The sequence below is a fragment of the Mustela erminea genome, chromosome 8 (genome assembly GCF_009829155.1).
Source record: "Mustela erminea isolate mMusErm1 chromosome 8, mMusErm1.Pri, whole genome shotgun sequence".
NCBI lineage: Eukaryota > Metazoa > Chordata > Mammalia > Carnivora > Mustelidae > Mustela > Mustela erminea.
This window is the reverse complement of record NC_045621.1, coordinates 34,270,573-34,292,296: the sequence shown is the minus strand read 5'-3', so window position 1 is coordinate 34,292,296 and position 21,724 is coordinate 34,270,573. Positions and strand designations below refer to the sequence as shown.

Below are 21,724 nucleotides of genomic sequence, written 5' to 3'. Positions count from 1 at the left end.
TTTTCTTTAATTTTTCACAATCCTCTGAGGTAAATATGAAAAAACCAATAAATGGAGAGTTTGACATGCTCTGAAAGCACAGATGTTAAGTGATAAATCCATCTTTCAACCGCAGGACATTTGACTCCTGTGTCTTTGCCCATACGTGTTACCTGCGTATCTCAAGGACCTCTCCAAAAATACTTTCCATTATAATGAGATTGTTTTTTATGCTGTTCGAACAAAGGAATTTTTTAAAAATAAACAAAAGTTTAGAAATGAGGATATATGTTTTATTCTCCTTAAATGCTGGAAATTAAATAGTAAATGGGCCATACTAATACCATCTACAGTCTAGCTGATAGTTTTTCTATTTACTATGTAAGATCTTAATACTGTTTCTAGAATCATTCAGTAAATACCTATGCTATGCTATTTTTAATGGATCCTAATTTAATTATTATACAAAATAATACATTATGAGTATATATACACTATGAGTATTTGCTTTCATTTTCCTTGTTGAGTACTGTATAGTTTCCCCAATCAGTAACAGGACTGATTTCTCTTTTTACTATTTCATATAAAAATTTATCTAAACCTGAGTTCTCCATTAATATTTTTTAGAGCAGCTGGTTCTGAAATATCTTCACTAGTCTTGATCTCCTCATCCTGTGCAAAATTCAGATTATTGGCAATACTTTATGGTAATTCAACTGGGCTTTGCTATTTAAAAAATGTTAGCTTTGGAAAAATAATCCATAAAATAACTGACTATGCAAAACATAGTCACAGAAACCATGGGCACTTAAAATATACAGTCTTCGCTCTCAAAAATTTACCATTTAACTCTGGAGATCAGATATACATTCATTCACTTTAGTGGAACAGTCATTTGATGATTCAAGGAACGCATACCGAACATGTACTCTGTACCAGCAAATGTGCTGTTGTTGCAATAAAACAGAGTCAGTATTGTGCCCTGACAGTTTAGTTAGGATGATAAACATTCAAAAGCTAATCAAACACTGTGTCAGAAGAGCTTTTTTAGTTAATGGGGGGCAGACCTCCCCCAACCTTGCCAAAAAAAGCAAAAGAAACAGAGTCCAAAAAGAATTGCTAATGAGGATATCATATTGCAGGAGAATCAAGAGAAATGTCTTCAGATGGAACAAACAACAGGGTCAGATGTTCTGTGAGGTTTAAGAGAACCAGAAGAGGAAAGAGGCCAGAGCCAGAGACCTGTTGGGAATTAGCCCTGCGTGACTTGAGTGAGCAGGAGCAGAAACTGGGTTTTGGGAAATGCAGTTGCGGGACAAGAAACGGAGGCAGCAAGGGCAGAACATTCACTTGAATGGTTTGACCATGAAAGAGAAATAGAGAACCATGGCTGGATAGAAAGTCAAGCTGTTTTTCTCTTAAACATCAATGAACAATTTTGTTTTACTTCATACTGAGAATTCATAAACGTAGCTTGGTTTAGAAGCCAAAGTAAATTCTTCAGCCCTTGAGTAAACGTTATCAATCAACCAAACACGGACCACTCTCAGGCAATCTAATTTCTTAGGTTCGAGATTTCTCTTGGGCCAACATTGACAAAAGGCTTTCATCGTTTTGACACATCTCTCTTGCTATTAATCATTAGTAAGTGATTAATAAGTAATCGATCAAAGAAAGAAGCTAGTCTGTAGATCTAGAGTCAACTTTGATATTTGGAATGTGGGAGCTTTGAGAGAGCAATGCCTCATTTCAGCTGTCTTCATTCTGTTGGGGGCTACTAATACCAAAACTTTTTCTCAGTCTTCTAGTTCCTGGGAATCTGGATCTCTTGCTTGAATCATGGGACTAGAACCACATTAGAATTACCCACCCATATCTAGGGATGGAGGATACATAGATGCCTCTGATCTTTATGTGCTGAATCTTTCCACCTTTTGTTTTTCTACTCTTTTTTCTTTCCCAACTTAGTTACATTGGTTCCATCTACAACAAGGAAATACACGTAAATATTTTTTAAAATGCTCTTTTATTGAAAGTAAATCTGTCCCTTGACCAGAATAAAATGTAGGGGAAAGTTTTCCCTCCAGCGTCAATTGTCAGAGGAATGTTACAGACTTCAAGATTTGAATTTTTTCCTTTAGGTTCCGTTGTTCTGGGTAGACCTGGCTAGACAGGATAACGCTGCTTCAAAATCCATGCTACTAATGCTCTCTTCCCCCTCTCAGATTCTATTTAGTATTTTTATTTCTTTTATTTGGGAATAGCAATAGCCCAGATTCTCCAGTTGATTGGTTATTCCACTAGAAGTGGAACATTTAACTAACCTAGTTCCCATCGACTAACAACAATAATGAGTTTGCTTCAACCGAGAAATACCATGCAGCACTACAGACAGTTCATTAAATTTGGGATTGCCATCTATTCACTGAATTCCAAAAAACTGAGTTTTTCAGAAATTATAAAAGCTTTTCAAATATTTTATAACTCGAACCCATTTTTGCCTATAAGCATACATGAACAAGGCTGCCAGTCACATGACAATAGGTCCCTGGACTTATGCACTGCCTTTCTGCCAAAGAGGTTAAATGACCTGGTTGAATATGCTTTCATTCTCTCTACCACCTAAGTTTAATAATGCATAATGTTAAGCAGACTGAAATTCCTTCTTTAAAATGTTGATCTCCATTATTTTCTTAAAAAATGCATTTTTCTCTTCAAATGTTGAGAAGTGATCAATTTCACACTATTCATCTATCCAGGAACTGATGAGGCTTTGACAAGAATGATCCACATTTAAATGCTTTATGGCTAAATTCTTTATATCTTTCTCCTAATAAATCTGCCTGGAATGGAATAGACATTCTTTTAAACAGGACACTTAAGAGCAGAAGCAATGAATTCAGCATTCAGCATAGGTCATTTTCGGCTGAATGACTATATTGATTTCAGTGTGGAATTTTCTAAGTCAAAGGATCTGATTTTTTTTTTTTTTTTTCACTTAACGGTCAAACATTTCTCATTTGGTTTTTATTTCCTTGGGAACAGTAGCGCTCTCAAGTCATTATGCCTATTAATTCAACAAGTTCAATAAATATTTATGCTATATCAACTTTGAGAAAGATTGCATTGGGATGACGGCTACCTTAAAAAAAAAATGATGAGAAAGTATGGACCTTGTCCTCCTCAGCCATACGTCTTAATGGGAATAAGAATAAGACCTCACAGTAAGTCAGAATAACACACACTGTTACAGAAGTATAAAGTGCTCCTGGAGTTTGAGAGACAGAATTTCAAGACAATAGCACAAGAACAACTCTATGAAAAGTAGGTGGATGCTAAGCAGAGATTCAAGGACTAGGCTTTGTTTTATGGACTTAGTGAGGAAGCTCTTCCAGCAAGAGAGAACAACATCAGACAGTCTCGGAGGCAGGAAGAGGGTCATTTTTTGAAGGCTTTACACATCATTCAGTAATCCAGAGATGCATCAAACACCAGAGCCAGAAGAGACTCCCAGTTTTAGCACCTAATATTTTCATTTGAAATGTGAGAAAAGTAACACATTAAGAGATAAACGGACTTATCCAAAGTCTTGAAGCTTTTTAATGGTTGAACTAAGATGGAAACAATTTCTTGTGACATCTAGCTCCTGCCCTAACCCTCTAGATCATATTCAGTTAGGAAGCAGGACAAACATCAGAGAGTGAGATGTGGCCGGTAGGAATGCCTTTACTTATACCTAATATTTAATTACTTCTAGATGTTAAAGTGTTGAAAACATAGGATTTTAAATACAAATCAGAAATTGGATTTTCTGTTTGAGGTAATTCAATAGGAGAGAAAGAAATCAGTCCTAGTACATTAAATACAAGATAAGGGAATCTTGGGTTTTTAAAAAATTGACTGGGGTAGCTTTATTTCTGAATTGAAATGTTTCTGCATTTTATAAATCTAAAGCAGGGAGGGCTCTTCTTAATGCAGAATATTGCTGATTAAATTGCCGACAAGAAATTACACTTAAAGATTCAGCAGCTGGAGAATATAAACACAGGGGATAAACACGTCTGCCTGCATCAATCAGAGGCGGTTGCAGTCTACCCCCAGAAAGGTGAGCAATTATTTATGAAATTATGTCTTCTTCAGTGATTCTGTGTTGCAATCCAAAAAGAAACTGAATGAGGGAAACAGACAATGTCATGGTCCCAATTAACCAAGGAGTCACACGCATTTTCAAAATCAACGGATTTTACTTATACTCTTTTAACCTCATCATCTTGAAATGAAATTTCTTGAGCTTTAAAAAAATAGTAATAATTAAGTAGGTCAGCATATTCTTGAAGAACTGCATTTTTTCATTTTAATTTTGAAGATAAGTGTCTGATTCTGTCAACTACACATTAACACAAATTTAAAGAGAAAAGAGGTGATGTTAAGCAACATTTTGCATAGGGCTCTTCTGGAGTGTTTGTTTTACTAGATCGGTTTCCAGATTAATGACGCTGGGTCCCTCACTGCTTTTGAGCATTGGCTGGGTTTTTTGATCCATCGGATATGTGTTTTCTCTTGCAGTAGCTACAGGCCATCAAGCTACTGCATAGTTACAGACAAGAAGCAAGCAGCTGAAGACAAAAGCCCTACATCCCTGGAGGTAGAATCAGTTAGTTGGTAGCTCAGTATTGAAAATCTCATGGACCAAAAAAATATGCATGTACTTTCTAAGTTCAACTTGGAGGCACTGAGGTGAGCACTCACATCTTCTCACCCGGGTCATTTAGGTGATTCAAAGCCCCCTGGACAGATCATATCCTTCAGGGACAGCTCAGAAGCCTGCAGTACAGAACAGTCCATCACAGAGACTAGGCTCTTCCAAAGTGAATTCTGGAGGGTACTGAAAAAGTTTTCCACCCTCTTCCTAAATTGATGACCACTGTTAGGTACTCCATTCCATTAGGTACATAGTCAGCTTTCTCTTACTAAGCAGATATTGTTGGGAGTGATAACACTACAAGTTTTTAGAGTTCTGATGACAACTGGTATATTTTAATGGCAACAGGGAGAGGTAAGAAATCGGGGAGACTGGTCAAGTATAGATAAAGTATCATTAACAGCCAGAAACTCTAGAGGCAAATAAACTGGATTCAAGTCCTAGATTTACTCTGTATGTGACCTGGGCAAGTTGTGCCTCAGTGTTTCCCATCTTTAAAATGGCAATGCTAATATCACCTACCTCAAAGCACTGCAATGAAGATGGAATACACATATGTAAAATGACTAGAAAAGTCTCTGGCATAAAGTAAACATATCGAAGTACATGCTACCATTATGATGGAAGCATTTTTTTTTAAAAATTTTATTTATTTATTTATTTTGACAGAGAGTGAGAGATCACAAGCATGCAGAGAGGCAGGCAGAGAGAGAGCGGGAAGCAGGGTCCCCACTGAGGGGATCAGGGTCCCCCCTGATGAGGGGCTTGATCCGAGGACCCTGATCTCATGACCTGAGTTGAAGGCAGAGGCTTAACCCACTGAGCTACCCAGGTGCCCCTGATGGAAGCATTCTTAAGGAAAATGTTGGCTGCTGCACACTTTCCCCAGGTCCTCAGCCCTAGCTATTTTGATGCATCCCACTCTGGGCAATGTTCTTGAAATCTGCTCCTGAAATTGTTCCTGAGACACACTTTTTGGAGGCAGAAGCATGTTCCAAGAACTTCATTACTTCATTCCCCTATCAGCACCATCAGCTCTAATGCCGGGAATCCTTGGCTCAGTCATGACAGCCAGACCTCCTCATTGCTCTCACAATGTCTGCTGTCCTTGCCCTTCTGGTGTCCCCCAAAGAAGACACCCATTCTGTCATATTGATTAGACCATGTGACCAAGTGAAGCACACCCTTGCCCTGGGTCATGACTCCATCTGGGTGCCCCACTCTGGACTGGCTAGTACTCCTGCTTAGATAGCCTAGAAATAAACTTCTGGAGTGGGGACTGCCACAGGCCCGACTTGCAGGTTCTTTGCGGGTTCTCCTGTGAGAATGACAAAGGCCCGGCATGACTAAGATGGAGGTTCTAACTAATAACCAGAATGGACATTCTTCACAGATACACCACTGTTAAACTCCCAAGGTCTCTGGGAGAATCCAAACAGAGCAAAATGGACTTCCTTATTGATCCATCCAGATGACCTTGATTGTCTTCTTTGCCAGATGCCAACTAACCAATAGCTTACTCAAGGAAAGAAAAGCAACACTCACTCATTTTAAGCTCTCCCTTCTCTCTTCTTTCTCTTACATAAATTACATTTCTGACTTTGTTAGATAAAAGCAATGTGTTAGACCTTTCTTTTTTATACAAGTAAAGGGTGTTCCCAATATTTAGTCATATATCCTTGAATTACCATGAGAGAGCAGGAAATTTTACTGGGGATTGCATTAAAAAGCCAACATCGCAGCCTCAACCTCCAGAATTTCTCATTGAACAGGTCTATGATAAGGCCCAGGAATCTGTTTTTGACAACACCCAGGTGAACATGATATAGGTTCTTGGACCAGAAGTCTAAGCTTTCTGTGTCTTTGCCTACATACTTTGAACCACTCAAGGACATTCTCAGAAGCCTGAGCATGTCATCAAGGTATTGGTTCAAGTGCATCATTATAACCCAGGTCCGAGTTCAATTTTCCCTCTAAACAGCTAGAAGGAGCCTTTCTAATGTAGAAACTAACCTGAAGCCATGGTGTGGGACTCATAGTGGAGGGATGGGTACAACCAACAAACAGCAGGAAAGGGACCTGACAAGGGTTACATCTTTATTTAAGATGCTTAACAAAACCTGTAAGCTTTGGTTTTTTCAGGCCCTTTGGAATCCTCTGAGATACTCTTCAGGTCATGGGAGTGTAACTCAAGTGCCAAATACCTAGAATTCTATAAGTTCCGGATCCAACTCCCAATGATGGTTAGGTGTTTCCAAGTTACTGTGCATCCAGAAGTTCTGGCTGACATCCCAGGGTGAAGGCTCACCCATTCCCATGGCAAGTGAAAGACCCAGACTCATGGATTTTCCTGTCTTCCCTCCCCTTTGGCGTCTCAACATTTTTAAGAGTCCTAGCCACTCTCTTCTGCCCCTGCTTTCAGAGGAGTGAAAAGGAAGAGCCATGAAGTCCTGAATTAAGCTGCTTGCTAAATTTTACAGAAAAAAGTATTTTAAATAAGTCAAACAAAATGTGTAGATTATCCAAAAATAAAATAACATTCATTTCAGGTTTCCTAGGATAACTTAGTTCTTGGGAAGTTGATATTCTTACCATCTCAGACATGAATCCAAGAACTTCATTCAAGACTTAGTAAGTGGGTTAAATAAAGTGGTCTTTGAAGTTAAGGGTCACAGAGGTCACATATTTATACTGAAGGTCACATGTTTATACCAAATGAGAGCCTGCTCAGACAAGGTTGTGTATCTGTTTCTTGGCCCACAACTAATTAATGGTGTGATAAGATACTGGGGGCAAGAGTTGAAGGAGAATAGGAGAAGTGGGGGAGGGGAAGAGAACCTATCTGCATCAATCAAACTACCTGAAAGAAAGGTAGGAGGCAGGAAAACCACAAGAAACAGACACAAGAATACAAATAAATTTAAATGATATAGCAGTAGAGGGCTACTCAGAGCTGCAAACTCAAAGAGCCCCTGACAACATCCCAGTATCATAATAATTAAGCTATCAACACTGTGCCACTGCTATTATAAATGGCCAGAGACAATGACAGTCACCACTGTTTGAGGGGTATCCTATTCTAGTCACCATGCTAGACACTTTTTTTTTTTTTAAAGATTTATTCATTTGAGAGAGAAAGAAAGAGAGAGTATGTGCATGAGTGGAAGGGGTAGAGAATCTTAAGCAGATTCCACATTGAGTGCAAAGCCCAACATGGGGCTCAATCTCACGACCCTGAGATGAACACTTGAGCCGAATGCTTAACAGACTGTGCCACCAAGGTGCCATGAACACTTCAGGTGCACTAACACATAGTAGGCACACAACGATGATCACATTGATCCTGAATCATAAAGATGGCTACATTATGTTAGTAAAACCTTCCTTTTGTCCTAAAAGTGGGGTTATATATAAATACAGAAATATACATTAAAAGATTTCCTTCCAGGGGTGAATGGGCGGCTCAGTGGGTTAAAGCCTCTGCCTTCGGCTCAGGTCATGGTCCCAGGATCGTGGGACTGAGCCCCGCATTGGGCTCTCTGCTCAGCGGGGAGCCTGCTTTCTCCTCTCTCTCCACGGGCCTGTCTGCCTATTTGTGACCTCTGTCTGTCAAATTAACAAATCTTTAAAAAACATAAGATTTCCTTCCAAAATCATTCTTTTTTAAAATCTGAAAATTCCTTTTTAAATTAAACTAGTAAGAATAGGGGCGCCTGGGTAGCTCAGTGGGTTAAAGCCTCTGACCTTCAGCTCAGGTCATGATCCCAGGGTCCTGGGATCGAGACCCACATTGGGCTCTCTGCTCAGCAGGGAGCCTGCTTTCTCCTCCCTCTCTCTCTGCCTGCCTCTCTGCCTACTTATGATCTCTGTCTGTCAAATAAATAAATAAAATAAAATAAAATAAACTAGGTTGGATCAGTTGCTTCACCATCAATACCCAATATTTTAGCATCACTGTATCTCAAATGAATTACAAAAGGGGAAAGGGTGTGTGTTGGGGGGGTTGTGGGTATGTGATGGAAGTGGCATGGAGATAGTTTTTTTTGGTTGATTTTGGTTTTTTGTTTGATTTTTGTGGTTTTGTTTGTTTGTTTGGGTTTGTTTGCATGTTTCCTTTGGGTTGTTGTTTCTGTGCGAGTGGGTGTGTTTTAAGATAATGAATGGAAAGGCAAAGGTTACATCTTGTTTCCTAAGTTTATTTCATGAAAACAATAGGACCTATTTACTTTTATAATTGTAAAAATACAGCACAACATCTAAACATCTTAAATGGTAGTATTTTTAAGAGGCTGAAAGACGAGATGTAACAATAGGAAATGGCATCTCTATTAATGTGGAATATTAATGTGTATAATGATGCTCTTTAGCAATTCTGACTCACCATTCTTTTAATAACAACACCAGATGAGGGAGCCTACACCTTTGTTTTTCTTTGTTCCTTCTTTACACCCCTGTGTCTCTATGTCCTTCTGCGAGCTCTATGTGGACCTCTGCAGGTGCTTCATGTGCTGGTGTCCATGAGGGCTTATGTGCTGATCCCACCCTGTGTATGAATTTCATTTGTATATCCCTTGTTGCCTTAGTCTTTGAATTAGTCCCTTTACTGTTTCATGTTTCTATTTTTTCCTTAAAATTTCTGCTAACATTTCTCCACATATTTCTTTTCTATCTTATACTCTCCCTTGAGTATATCATAGTATTTAATTATATTCTTGTATTTTTTTATAGGAGCATATATTCATGCATTTATATTAAATACAGGCAAAACCTTTCTTTTAAAAATATTTCTTATTTGAGGAGAAAAATATTTTAAATACTATTATGGTGAATACTCTAAATTCACCATAAACATATTTGTACTTCACTATTTCTCATTTAGACAAAAGTTTACAGCAATAAAATACAAGTGGATCACTTCTTACATGCCTTGTATACTATCTCTCTGCACAAAATTAAGAAATATAAATAATAACCAATTCAAATAAAATTTACTATTGTGAGAGAGACTATTACGTGTCCTTATCTATAGCTAAGCAACATAACAATGTTCCATCAACCAGGGAAAAAAGTACTTCTTAGAACACTTAATCTGAAGGCCATGTTTAGAAAATGATGCAGTGAAATGAAATTGGTTCATAGTCTACCACAATTGTCTTATTATATTTCTTTCCTATTGCTCAATCTCTGTCAACTGTTGTAAGATTTTAAGATATGAAATCAAGTTAAATGTATCTTTTTAGATTATTAAAGTAAGAGTTGAAGGCATATATTTATTTATTTATTTTTAAAGATTTTATTTATTTATTTGACAGAGAGAGAGATCACAAATAGAGAGGCAGACAGAGAGAGAGAGGTGAAGCAGGCTCCCTGCTGAGCAGAGAGCCCAATGCAAGGTTTAATCCCAGGACCCTCAGATCATGAGCCGAAGGCAGAGGCTTAACCCAATGAGCCCCCCAGGTACCCGAAGGCATATATATAATTTGACATTGATTTTAAAATTAAACCAGAAATATTACATTGGCTTTGAGTTGAATATTAGAAAATTATCAAAATTGGCATTTCCAGTAAAAGCAGGGTGTATGGAGAATAGAAATACCAGCCTTAATTTTATTTCTGAAATGAAGAAGAAGAAGAAGAAGAAGAAGAGGAAGAAGAAGAAGAAGAGGAGGAGGAGGAGGAAGAGGAGGAGGAGGAGGAGGAGGAGAGAAAGGAAAAGAAAAGAAAAGAAAAGAAAAGAAAAAAGAAAGAAAAGAAAGGGAAGGGAAAGGAAAGAAAAAGAAAAGGACAGAAAAAATGATATTTGAGATTTAGGAGTCATGAATGTTATATTACTTCATCGCACTTATTCTGTCCCTATGATATTAGCAGTGTCTATAAATCTTATCTGGCAAGAATAGAGGGGAGAGCTGCATCACTGAGTGTACTGTACCAGTGATTATAAGATAACTTCCAATTACTAACATTGTTGGATCTACTCTCTGAATTACAGAAAGAATCTAAGAGCCTTTATGATTTTTTTTTAAGATTTTATTTAATTATTTGACAGAGAGAGCAAGGGAGAGCATGAGCAGGGGGGAGCGGGTGGGGCAAAAGGAAAGAGAGACGCAGATTCCCCACTGAACAGGGAGCCTGATGCAGGGCTTGATCCCAGGATCCTGAGATCATAACCTGAGCTGAACTCAGATGCTTAACTGAATGAGCCACCCAGGCATCCCACCACTATGATTCTTTTTAGCATTTTCTTCTGGAGTCAAAAGTAAATAACACTAAATTATTCTTTGCACTATCTGCATTTTTCTTCCTCTCCCTTTATATGAAGTAAAATATTGAAGTTAATGTAACTCAAGACATGCCCTTTCTCTGAAGAGTTGATACATAGTTAAGAGCACACAGGAAGGAATTTAATCCTCAGATCTCTAAAAGCTATAAAGAGCCTGGATCACTTTTCCATGTATAAGCTTTGTTTTAGAAGCACACAAAGCTCATTTTGGACTCGAATGAAGAAGTCTGTGACATATAACACATAGACAAATTCTAACAGATGGATTTTTCTTGAAATAACTTCATTAGTTAATCATTTCTTTTACATATACTTTTTCTAGCTAATTGGTATAGCTGCCAGCTGGAGCTGTTAAGGATCCTCCAAAGAAACTGGTAGGTAGGGAGAAAATCCAATAATTTCACCAAATCTTGCATCGAACACCCATTACTTTCACACTAACCATTACATATTTTGAAAGAAAATCTTATCCTTTCATTTTTGTTTCTCCAATTTGCTCCAAACACCTTAAATTATCTGTGCTTAAACCAAATCAATCATCTAGAAGAAACCTGAGTCTTTAATAATAGTCAGGGTTTACTGAACTTGCCAGTATGGACATTGTGGACCAGATCATCTTATTTGTTTGTTTGTTTGTTTGTTTGTGGGGTTTTTTTGTTTTTTGTTTTTGGTTTTTTGGGTTTTTTTGTTTTGTTTTGTTTTGTTTTGTTTTGGTCAGGGAGATTGAGAGAGCACAGGCAGGGAAAGCAGCAGGCAGAAGGAGAAGCAGGCTCCTTGATGAGCAAGGATCCCCACGAGGGGCTCAATCCCATGACCCGGGACCATGACCTGAGCCAAAGGTAGACACTTAACAGAATGAACCACCCAAGCATCCCTTTTTGTCGGTTTTTAAGGAGTACTTCCGGCTTGTACACAGTTGATGTCAATAGTACCTCCAGTTGTGATAACTAACAATGTGTCCAGACATTGCCAGAATTCCCTAGGGGCCAAAATGCCCTGGCTGAGGACCACTATTTTAGAAGCATATTGTTCCTAAGTTTTATTTCAAGTCAAAAAATAGTTTAATGTATGCACATACACAGGTACTTAACTTTAGACATGTCTAATAGATTAGAATTTTTTGCCTTTCAGTCAGGTAAAGGAAATGTTTCAGTGGGGAATTTTTAAGCAGTAATACTTCCATAAATCTCTGTGGAAAAACAAGCAAAAAAGCAGGATATGTGGCTTCTAACATGAATGGATACTAATTATCTAAGAAGCACCATCACCACTGGGTGCCTGGTTGGCTCCATTGGTTGAGCATCTGACTTGGTTTTGGCTCAGGTCATGATCAGGGTCCAGAAACTGAACCCCTCCTGGGCTGTGGGGAGTCTGCTTGAATGATTCTATCCCTCTTTCCCTCCCCCCACTTTTTCTCTCTCTATCAAATATATAAATAAATCTTAAGAAAAAAAAGTGCCATCACCATCTTCATCATCAGAAATATTGATTTTTTTTTCCCCCTTTAAGGAAGGAACTCAGTGTGATTGGGTAAGTGGATAAGTAAAATTTTGCGTTGGGATAATCTGAGATGAAAAAGGGTTAATTACCAGTTTAAGTGCCTAAGGCATTTTTAAGTAAGGGAAAGCAGTGCTTTTTAATACAATGGACACTGAGAAAACAAGGATCTGTTTGACTTGACTGTATATGTATGGAATGATTTGGGATTCACAAGATGGTTTAGTCATTCAGATAGAGACATTTCCTGCTCTTTGAAGTTCAATGTAAATATAACCTGTACCGCCCATTTATCACTTACTGATTTTTCTGTAATTTATATATGAGTGGACCTAGGAAGAATACCATGGGAATAAGATACTAATTACCAAAGGTGTTAAAAGAGAAGCAAGGAGGCTTTTCTAGTTTAGGGTAAATGTAAGAACATAATAACCCCACAAAGAATGCAGGGAGAATCATTCACCATGTTAAAAAAAAATACTAAATTCTATCCAAATTTCTGTTTTTCCAGCAAAAGCTTTGTAATAGAGATTTCCTCAAGCGGATTTTTAATATAAAATAAAGATGAATATTAATATTTATCATTATGTTTAAATAGACACTTGGCTTCAAAAATCAAGTTATTTACCTAAAAATTCCATAGTGATGTGTTTACTCTGATAGACTTTCTAGAGCCCCTGTAACAATTCAGATTCTACACTTTAGTGTTTAAAGAGTCATTCTTCCTCTCAATAGCATGTGTGACACTAGGCCAATTGTCACTTTGAGTTCTTTCAGAATCTATCCTTCAGCATGGCAAAGCGAAATAACCCACTTTGATATTTCAACTCAAAGAACTGAAGGCCCTGCACTCCACGCTTCATCTGCACACCCCTGGCTTCACTTTATTTTTAAGTCGGAAACCTGGCTCCCATCGACTCTGTACACTTACTCTCTGCAGGGTCTTTAGAACGGCGGCCGCTGGACGACTTCCTCAGCAGGCTTCGTCCAGAGGTAAAGAGGCTGGTTAGTTCCTCCAAGGGACTTGTAGGAGTCCTGGACCGGGAGGCGCCTGGAGCTGGGCCATAGGTGTTCACCGAGGCATTGACCATCTTGGCCCCATCCTGCGACACCGGCCTGCCGGTCGAATGAGGCACTGATGGAGAGCTCCTGGAGAGGCTGCCCGAATGCACAGCGTCGTAGGGCGGGGGTCGCTTGAGGCTGAGCGGGGTCAGGGACCTCCCCATGCTGACCGGCGATGGGGAGGCCGAGTGGCTCTTCGGATAGCCATGGGGGGACTGGGTGCGGTACAGCGTGGATGGCGGGGGCGGGGACGAGGACAGCGTGGACGCGGCAGCAGTGGCAGGGCCTGGACCCAGGGCTGCAGCCTGATCTTTGTCCAGCTTAGGGTGGCCAGAGGTGTGAGAGGGCAGGGAGGACGGAGATGCCCCGGCCTGCTGCTTCATGTAAGACACGTTTTCCAACACCGGCAGTTTGGTGACCTCCAGCGGGGTAAGCGGAGACTCGTCGGAATTAGGGGAGCACTGCACGGGAGCGGGAGGGAACACCAGCAGCGGGGGTCGGTGAGAAAGCAGGTTGGGGAAGGGCGGGGGGATGTCACAAAGCAAACCCTTTGGAGTACATGGCACTGAGGACTTGGCGAAGTCCGAGTCAGGCACCGTGGGAGTAGCACACTGCGAAGAGCAACTGTGATGGTCAAGGTCACATTTCGAATCTTGGCCCAAGTCGTCAAAGATGGGGTATTTCATCTCTTCGTAGACGGCCTCGCTCTGGTCATCATCCTCCTTTTTGAAGTCTCTGAGAATGTTGCCCACCATCTCGATGTACACGGGCTCCTCCTCCTCGGGGTCCCCCGCCGGGCTGCTGACCTGGGACAGAGAGGGGTCCCGCGGGAGCGACGTCCTCCGAGGCGCGTGCTTCTTGATGTACGTTTCATCGAAAGATGTACTCAGCTGAGTATTTGGGTTCCGTTTGGGTTTGGGAGGAGGGATCTTCTTTGAATATTCATCACTGTGGGGTCTGGGTTTGGCTGACACTACAAAGAGAAAAGAGAAGAACAGAAAAGTGAAATAGATGAGTACAATAGGAAAGCCTTCAAACAGGACTTGCACTTGGGTTTACTGCTAGGGACTTTTGGTGGAGGCTTGTGGGCGGTGGTAATCTGCTTCGTTTCTAGTTTGAGGCTAAGATTAAAAATCAAACAAGTCAAACACTTTCCATATGTAGGAAAACCTGGTGACAGAACAATGGTAGTATTTATCTTCAAGCTAATATTACTAATCTGACACTGAAAAATGCATTAACTGGGGCTATTAGTCCCTCTGCCTTAGAATTTCTAAATAGAAGCCTTAAGACGAAACATGTTCCATAAAAACAACCATAAAATTCCTAAAGATTAACTTCCAAGAACTATGTGAGCAAAGGGGAGAGGAGAATCAAGTTTCTCTTAGCACAAATGGTTACAAAAATACCATGGGATTTGAACCCTTTTAATGATGTGGCTATTGCACATGATCACATCTTGCTTTCATTTAGGATAAAAATGTCCCAGCCTGCTAGGCTTAATCTCTGCCTTGGTTCAGATAAATAGCTTCTATACCGATGGGTCTGATACTTCAGGGGAAATTGATGTGAAAATCTTATGAGGCTAGACAAGTTAATCTCTAAATCTCCAGGTATTGTTGATTATGGTGTATTTGTCTGGTTTTGTTCATGAGATCTCTTATGATATCCCAAATGCTATCTTGGAATGAATTTATTAGGTATGTGGCACTGACATGACAGAACACTCTCAAGCGTCTTACAAAAATAAATAAATAAATAAATAATCCAGAGAATGTTGTATAAGCTTCAAGAATATCTTTTGGAAACTCACAAAAGATCTATGTACCAGTGCACTCAACAGCTTGCTGGAAGGAAACACCCCTAGTAATGAAACATAAACTCTGACACCATACAGTAGGGTAGAACAGGCTGGCAACATGTCTGTAACTGAAATCAATTATTTAGCATGCAGGGAAGGTACTGACATCTTGTTATTATCTCATTATCTCATTTTGTTGATATATGATTACAACGATTATCATTATTATGCAGTGTGGCAGAACACAGTTACTTGTGGTAAATGGTAGCATATGATATAAGGTGACAGTATAGCTTATTGGTATAAAACTATAGAGAAAATAACAGGCTTCTCTATAATTTGCAGCCTGAAGGGAAGGTGGGATCTCAAGACACAAATCAGAAAACACCTGAAGTCATTTTTGTTTTGTTTAAATAGCATACTATGACCCATGAGCTTTTCTAAAACTTACTAAAGGAAAAGCAAGTGCTTAGAGATTAGTCAGTCTGCTGCTCTATACATCAATCATGACTTCACAGAAAGGAGACTCATCAAATATTCTAGAGAAGGGGCTATGTCACTCACTTTTCTAGGTCATTCCTGCTTTCAAATATTCTGTCCTATTGTGCCCATGTTGGTGTTTTTACTCAACTACAAATATTTTTTTCAAGGGAAGTTTCTTAATGTATCTAGACTTTTTCTTTAATTCATATCAAGAAAAAACTAGATGTTGCTTTCCAGAGGGTTGTAGCAGTGGAGTCTTTGAGTTCCAAAAATGAAAAGCCTAGAGACATAACAGGACAAAAATTACATAGACAATTCTTTAGGAGAGATGCAAAGTGACCAATAACTCCTCTCTGTATCTTACTGGTCTTAAATTTTACTGGTTTTAAAGTCTACTGTGTATGTTAATTTTCATGAATTAAATAACTCATCAGATTATATGCAAAAATCTGAGCCTGATGTATAAAGTAAAATTACACATCACTGAATGAAGTTGACCTAGTATCCCCAGGGTACATTGAGTTGGAACCTAGAAGAACAAAAGACTATTCTTCTAAAGCTTGTTTCTTGCCATCTTCCACCTTAGGGTCTCATTCTAGGCTAAGTAACTCACATGCTGGGAAAATGTTTGCCACTGATTACTGGGTTCTAGAGATTGAATGGTGTGGAATTAGGGGAAATCCTTAGAAGAAAGAAGTCTGAATAATGAGGTGCTCTGTGAATGGAGGGTAAACCTAATGCTAGGAATTATTGTGTCCATGAGATGATGACTTCATTATATGAGAGTGGTCATACCTAGAATAAGATTAGCATTTTTGTCCTTTCTAAATTATGGTGCACTTCTATTTTCTTTGACCTGCCCTATATCTCCGTATCCCCTGGAACCATGTCACAAAGAGCAAGGACATCTAAATATAGAAATGCTCCTCCCAGGTACCCACCCAGAGACACCTGTCCACCCAATAGCCTCTAATTCTGGTTGATCTTGGTCTGACTCTCTAATCTCTGATTTGTGTTTTTTTTTTTATTCTGACCCATTTTCTGGATGCTTTTTGTTGTTGTTGTTGTTGTCCTTGTTTGCTTTGGCATGCTGGCTCCCTCTTCCACTTTGTTCTGCTGCCCCCCCCCCCCCCCCCCCCCCCGGCTGAAGCAGTTCCCCAGCCAGCCTTGCCCAAGGCCTGCTTCATCATCTGGGCAAGCTTACCCACTATCCCTTCCTATGTGATGAAAGGAACCCAGTGCAGGCAGATTCGTATAATAAAAGCACATTTTGTTTCCTGGTCCTCTTCCTTTGTATTGATCCAAATTTGAAATGAGAGCATTGAGGATTATTTAGATACTAAAGAGTTAAGTAAATTATAGATGATTGGGATGAAAAAACAGATTCATTCCTTCATATCAGGAGACTTTTTTTCCAGAAAATATCTGCTTCCCACTCCATATCCCCCTTGCAATTGGGTAAATAATTCATCGCGCAATAAAAATTTGTTTCAACTGTCATGTATGCTTTTTTTAAAGCTTATCCATATAAGGCAGTGCCTGAAATTTTAAACAACATTGTCACATAATTTATTCTACTCTTACCTCACTCTAGGGAATTAAAAATTAAAGAAAAAAGTCATGTTTAAACAGTCATTTCTTTAGAGAATACTTAAAAACAGTCTTGATCTATATATAGAGAGTCTGAAATACTGCTAATAAAAGACAAAGAAAATTGCTTGCAAATTTCAATATTAAACCAAATTCAACTATAATAAAAAAGGTGATTTTTTATTGCTCCTGAATGAATTTTAAGTTATTTCTAATAAGCTCAAAGATAGAAGCAATAATTCCTGTTCAGCTCCAGAACACAAATTTTAATGCTTAAAATAGTATAATGACAGTAGCATTGAATAAGCAGAAAGTGACATTTTTGAAATGAAATATCTGAGCGCAAAGGTTATGCATGGCTTTCAGTCATGCCCAGATGATCTGTCTTTCACAGTTAATTTTGGAAATTCACCATGTCCTTTGTCAACCTATCCTTCTGAAATAATTTTTCCTTATTAAAAAAAGTATAGCGTAAAACCATGCTTTAGTATTTGTGGATATTCTTGACCCAAGAAGTGGAAAGATGTGACACAGCACAGGTCAATATTTCCTTGTCTCTCTGGCCACAGTATCTCAGAATCTGAAGGGCTCTTAGAAATTATCCAGCCTAGGGGTGCCTAGGTGGCTCAGTTGGTTAAGCAGCCACCTCTTGGTTTTGACTCAAGTTTTGATCTCAGGATCTTGAAATCGAGCCCCAAGTGAGGCTTGGACCTGAGTGTGGAGCCTGCATAAGATTCTTGAGATTTTTCTCTCTCTCCCTCTCTCCTTGCCCTCCCCCACAATGTGCACACTCCCTCTCTCTCTCTCTATAATAAGTAAATCTTTTAAAATACGAGAGAAATTATCCAGCCCAAACACTGTACTTTACTGAGGAAGAAACATAAATTCCTCATCAACTACTTAAAAAAATGAAATTTCATTATTTCAATTCAATCTTTTATACCTTTTAAGACAAAATAAAACAATAGGGGGAGAAAAGTTCTACAATTTATTATTTTGTATATGTTACAGAGTGTCATTTTAAAAGGTCTCCTCAGAAATGAAAATTTAAGAAATATAAATATAAGGCCTTATTAGTCCATGCTATAATGTTGGCACTATAACTCTGAAGCTCTGTAGTTAGAGAGATCTGTTAAACAGGTAATTCAACTGGGAAACAAGAGTCCAGTGAAGAGAAGTAATGTCCATACTGTATGATCCTAAAACTGGCTGATTCTAAAAGGTGAGAGACACATTTCCCACTTTTGGCAGAACTGTGCTTACAACAACTCTCTTTCACAACTCACAATTCCAAGAGTTTGAGGGATATTTTTATTTTCACAGTCACAAGCTTTGCAATTCCAGCCACAAAATTGCTTCCTGTTGATTTTATTTTATTTTTTAAATTAAGGTGTCTGTTAAGGGATCGGGTTGCAAATGCCTTTGGTCTGTTTAATAGTAGGACCAAAAAAGTATGATTATGTGTAAAAAGGATCAGATTTGGAGTTGTAGGACCTGTGTTATTGTTCTGGAAGACAGACAACTCAGATCAAAGTTTGGATGGAAACAAAGGATATAAGATATGGAACTGGCTCAGCAGCATGCTTTTAAAGTTGAACGGGACTTTGAGTCTTGGCTTAAGCTAGAAGACATGATTCCAATCATTTCTTTGCTTCGGGTAAGCTGCATAACTTTGGGCAAATTACTTTGACTACATTATTGTTTATATCCACTTTCATCGTAGATAATAAGGGATTTTAATTTTTGGGTTTTTTTTTAATTACTCATCTCAACAACTAATTATAAAATTGGAATTTGTAACCAATATTTTGAAAGAAATGAATTAAAACAGATGAGAAAATATGAGTACATTTCATGTGATAAGAATAGAGGTTATTTCTTGAAGGAATATTTACTTGTAAGTATACAGAGATTTCCTAAGACTGACATATATTTTATAGGTTATGATGAGGGATGTTGGAACAGTCCTAAAGCAGGCAATCTCTGGTTGTTTATCTTCAGGAAGGGCTCCATCAATTATTTCTCTTCCAGTATGTGCAGACTTTTCCAGCCTTTGAAAAATAGAGCATGTCTTCTCTTCTTGAATATGGCAGCTTTCACTTTCTCCCAAAGGAAGCTGGGCACCATGAAAGAATTCTACTCTGAGATGCCTGTACAGGGAGGAAACCCAAGCCATCCAAAGGGAAAAGAACTAAGAAAATCAATCAGTAATAAAATGAAACCCTGGCCATGTGACTCCCGTCAAGCTGTTCTGGTGACCCCTTTAGTTACTTGAACCACCTCGGGTAAGACAGCAGACACTTTGGATCAGCCATCCCCACTGTACCCTACTGAATTCTTGACCCACATGATTATGAGCAACTACGACTCAGGGACATTTTGCCATGCATGTGTATATACCTGAAACTGGTACCAGAGGTACGGTGCTGCCTTACCAAAAATCTAAAGCTTGTGCATTGGCCTTGAGGTGGTGGCAAAAGCCTGAAGGACAGTGAGGAGACCATGGGGAGCCTGAAAAGTCAGTGAGCTAATTGCTATTGGAGGCCATAAAAAAGGAGAGCTATGTTATAGATTGGTGGCAAGTTGACAAGACCATTTCCTGTGGTAATGTAGACAATATAAAATGTACCTAATGAATTTGTGGACCTGACTAAGCAGAGTTCTGAAAGGATGTGGGCGTGTCAGATGACTTGTTTAGCCTTGTACAGTAGAGGGCTGCATGAGAAGGAAAGACACTATGGAAGGAAGTGTTCTATTCTCAGGCAAAGGTGAAAGGAAACCGTTCCACACAGGACCTGCCATGAAGCCTTCTTTGATCAACAAGAAGTTTTCAGGGTTAGAAATGGTCCTGGGGGTGAAGTTCAATCCAGAGCTCTGCCAGCAGATGGTGGCCAGTCTATGTCAGATTTTGTAGCCCAGATAAATTGCACTTTTAGCTTGAAGACCTTTGCATACGAGGAAATGCACTCTAAGAGCCTCATGACACACGGACATGATTTGAATGTCTGAGATTTCAGGCTGATGTTATAACACAAGAAAACATTTGGGGAAGAGGGGGAGAGTGTTTTGCCTACTGGGAATATTACAGCTGAAAGGCAAATTGTGGTAGACAGTTTTCAAAGACAGCAGTCTTCAGTCCCTTCCCACCTTGTGTGCTTTGTACCTATCAGTAGTTAAGTGTCTCTCTACCTCTCCTCAAATCAGGGCAGAGAGCCAGCCTTGTGATTTATTTTGACAATAAGACTGTGACAGAAGTCATAATCTGAATCTTGGACTTGAGAGAGCTGACAGCTTTCACTTCTTCTATCTTAAAAGCCAACTGTCATAGAAGAACTCTTAGACCAGCACGCTATGAAGAAATTCAACCTTGTGATATAAGGAGGCCATGCAGAGAAGTTAGTTCAGACATGTGAGTGAAACCTCATGGACCTTCCAACCCTTCAACCCATCCCAACTGCCAGCTGAATGCAGCCCAATGAAAGACCACAACCAATGTCATACGGGGCAGAAGAGTCACTCATACAAGCCAAGTCAACTCACGGAGTAAGAAGAAGTAATACCCTGCTGCTGTTCTAAATCACAACATTCTGGGTTGGTTTATTGCACAGCAATAGATAACTGAAAGAAATACCAAGATTAATTTCCTGTTTGTGTAGATATCTCATAGGAAATGCTATTGTTATTTTCATAGAACTAGGGTACAGTATGCACCCTGAGGAAGCAGAAACCATCTTTTCAGAATAGAAAAATTCAGGAAGTAAGATTGTATTCTGAGTATTATAAAATCACTGCAGGAGGATTCAAAGAAGCTATATAAAAAGAGATTACACATTTTCTGGTTAAAAAGACTGGATCGAAGTCAGAGTGAAGGCATTAATATATCAAGGAAAGGGCAACCAGAGGGGATCTTGCCAGCCACAGAGAATATCAGACCAGGAGACTCATAGCGTAAAACATGGTGGCATCCCACAACAGTGCTATAGGTATCGGTTCCTCCATTACATCTCTGTTGTGGGTATGGACCTGGCAGGCTCGTAGAACCTGAAGCCCCTATATATGATTCTCATGAGTTCTTCTTTTTCTAACTTTGGATTCATCAAGAAACTTCTTAATATCATTTTGTGTTCCAAAATATTATGTATATGTTTCTCATTAAAAAGAAGCAAGATGACACTCTGGTTTCATACACTGCTATGGTCTGAACACTTGCATCTCCTACCCACCCCAAATCCAAGTGTTGGAATCTTAACACCCAGTGTTACAGAGTTAGAAGATGGGGTCTTGGGGGGTAATTAGTTCATAAGTGTGGAGCCTTTGTAAGTGGAATTGA

General features: G+C 39.2%; 1 protein-coding gene across 7 annotated transcripts in view; it reads right to left on the bottom strand.

Moving 5' to 3' along the window:
• NYAP2 (neuronal tyrosine-phosphorylated phosphoinositide-3-kinase adaptor 2) overlaps positions 1–21,724 on the bottom strand; it is a 313,460-nt gene that overhangs the window by 145,914 nt on the left and 145,822 nt on the right. For all 7 annotated transcript variants that reach the window (XM_032354996.1, XM_032355000.1, XM_032354999.1 and 4 more), the window contains one exon: positions 13,390–14,493. In XM_032354996.1, coding sequence (XP_032210887.1) covers positions 13,390–14,493 — 1,104 coding nt within the window. The remainder of the gene's footprint in view (positions 1–13,389; positions 14,494–21,724) is intronic.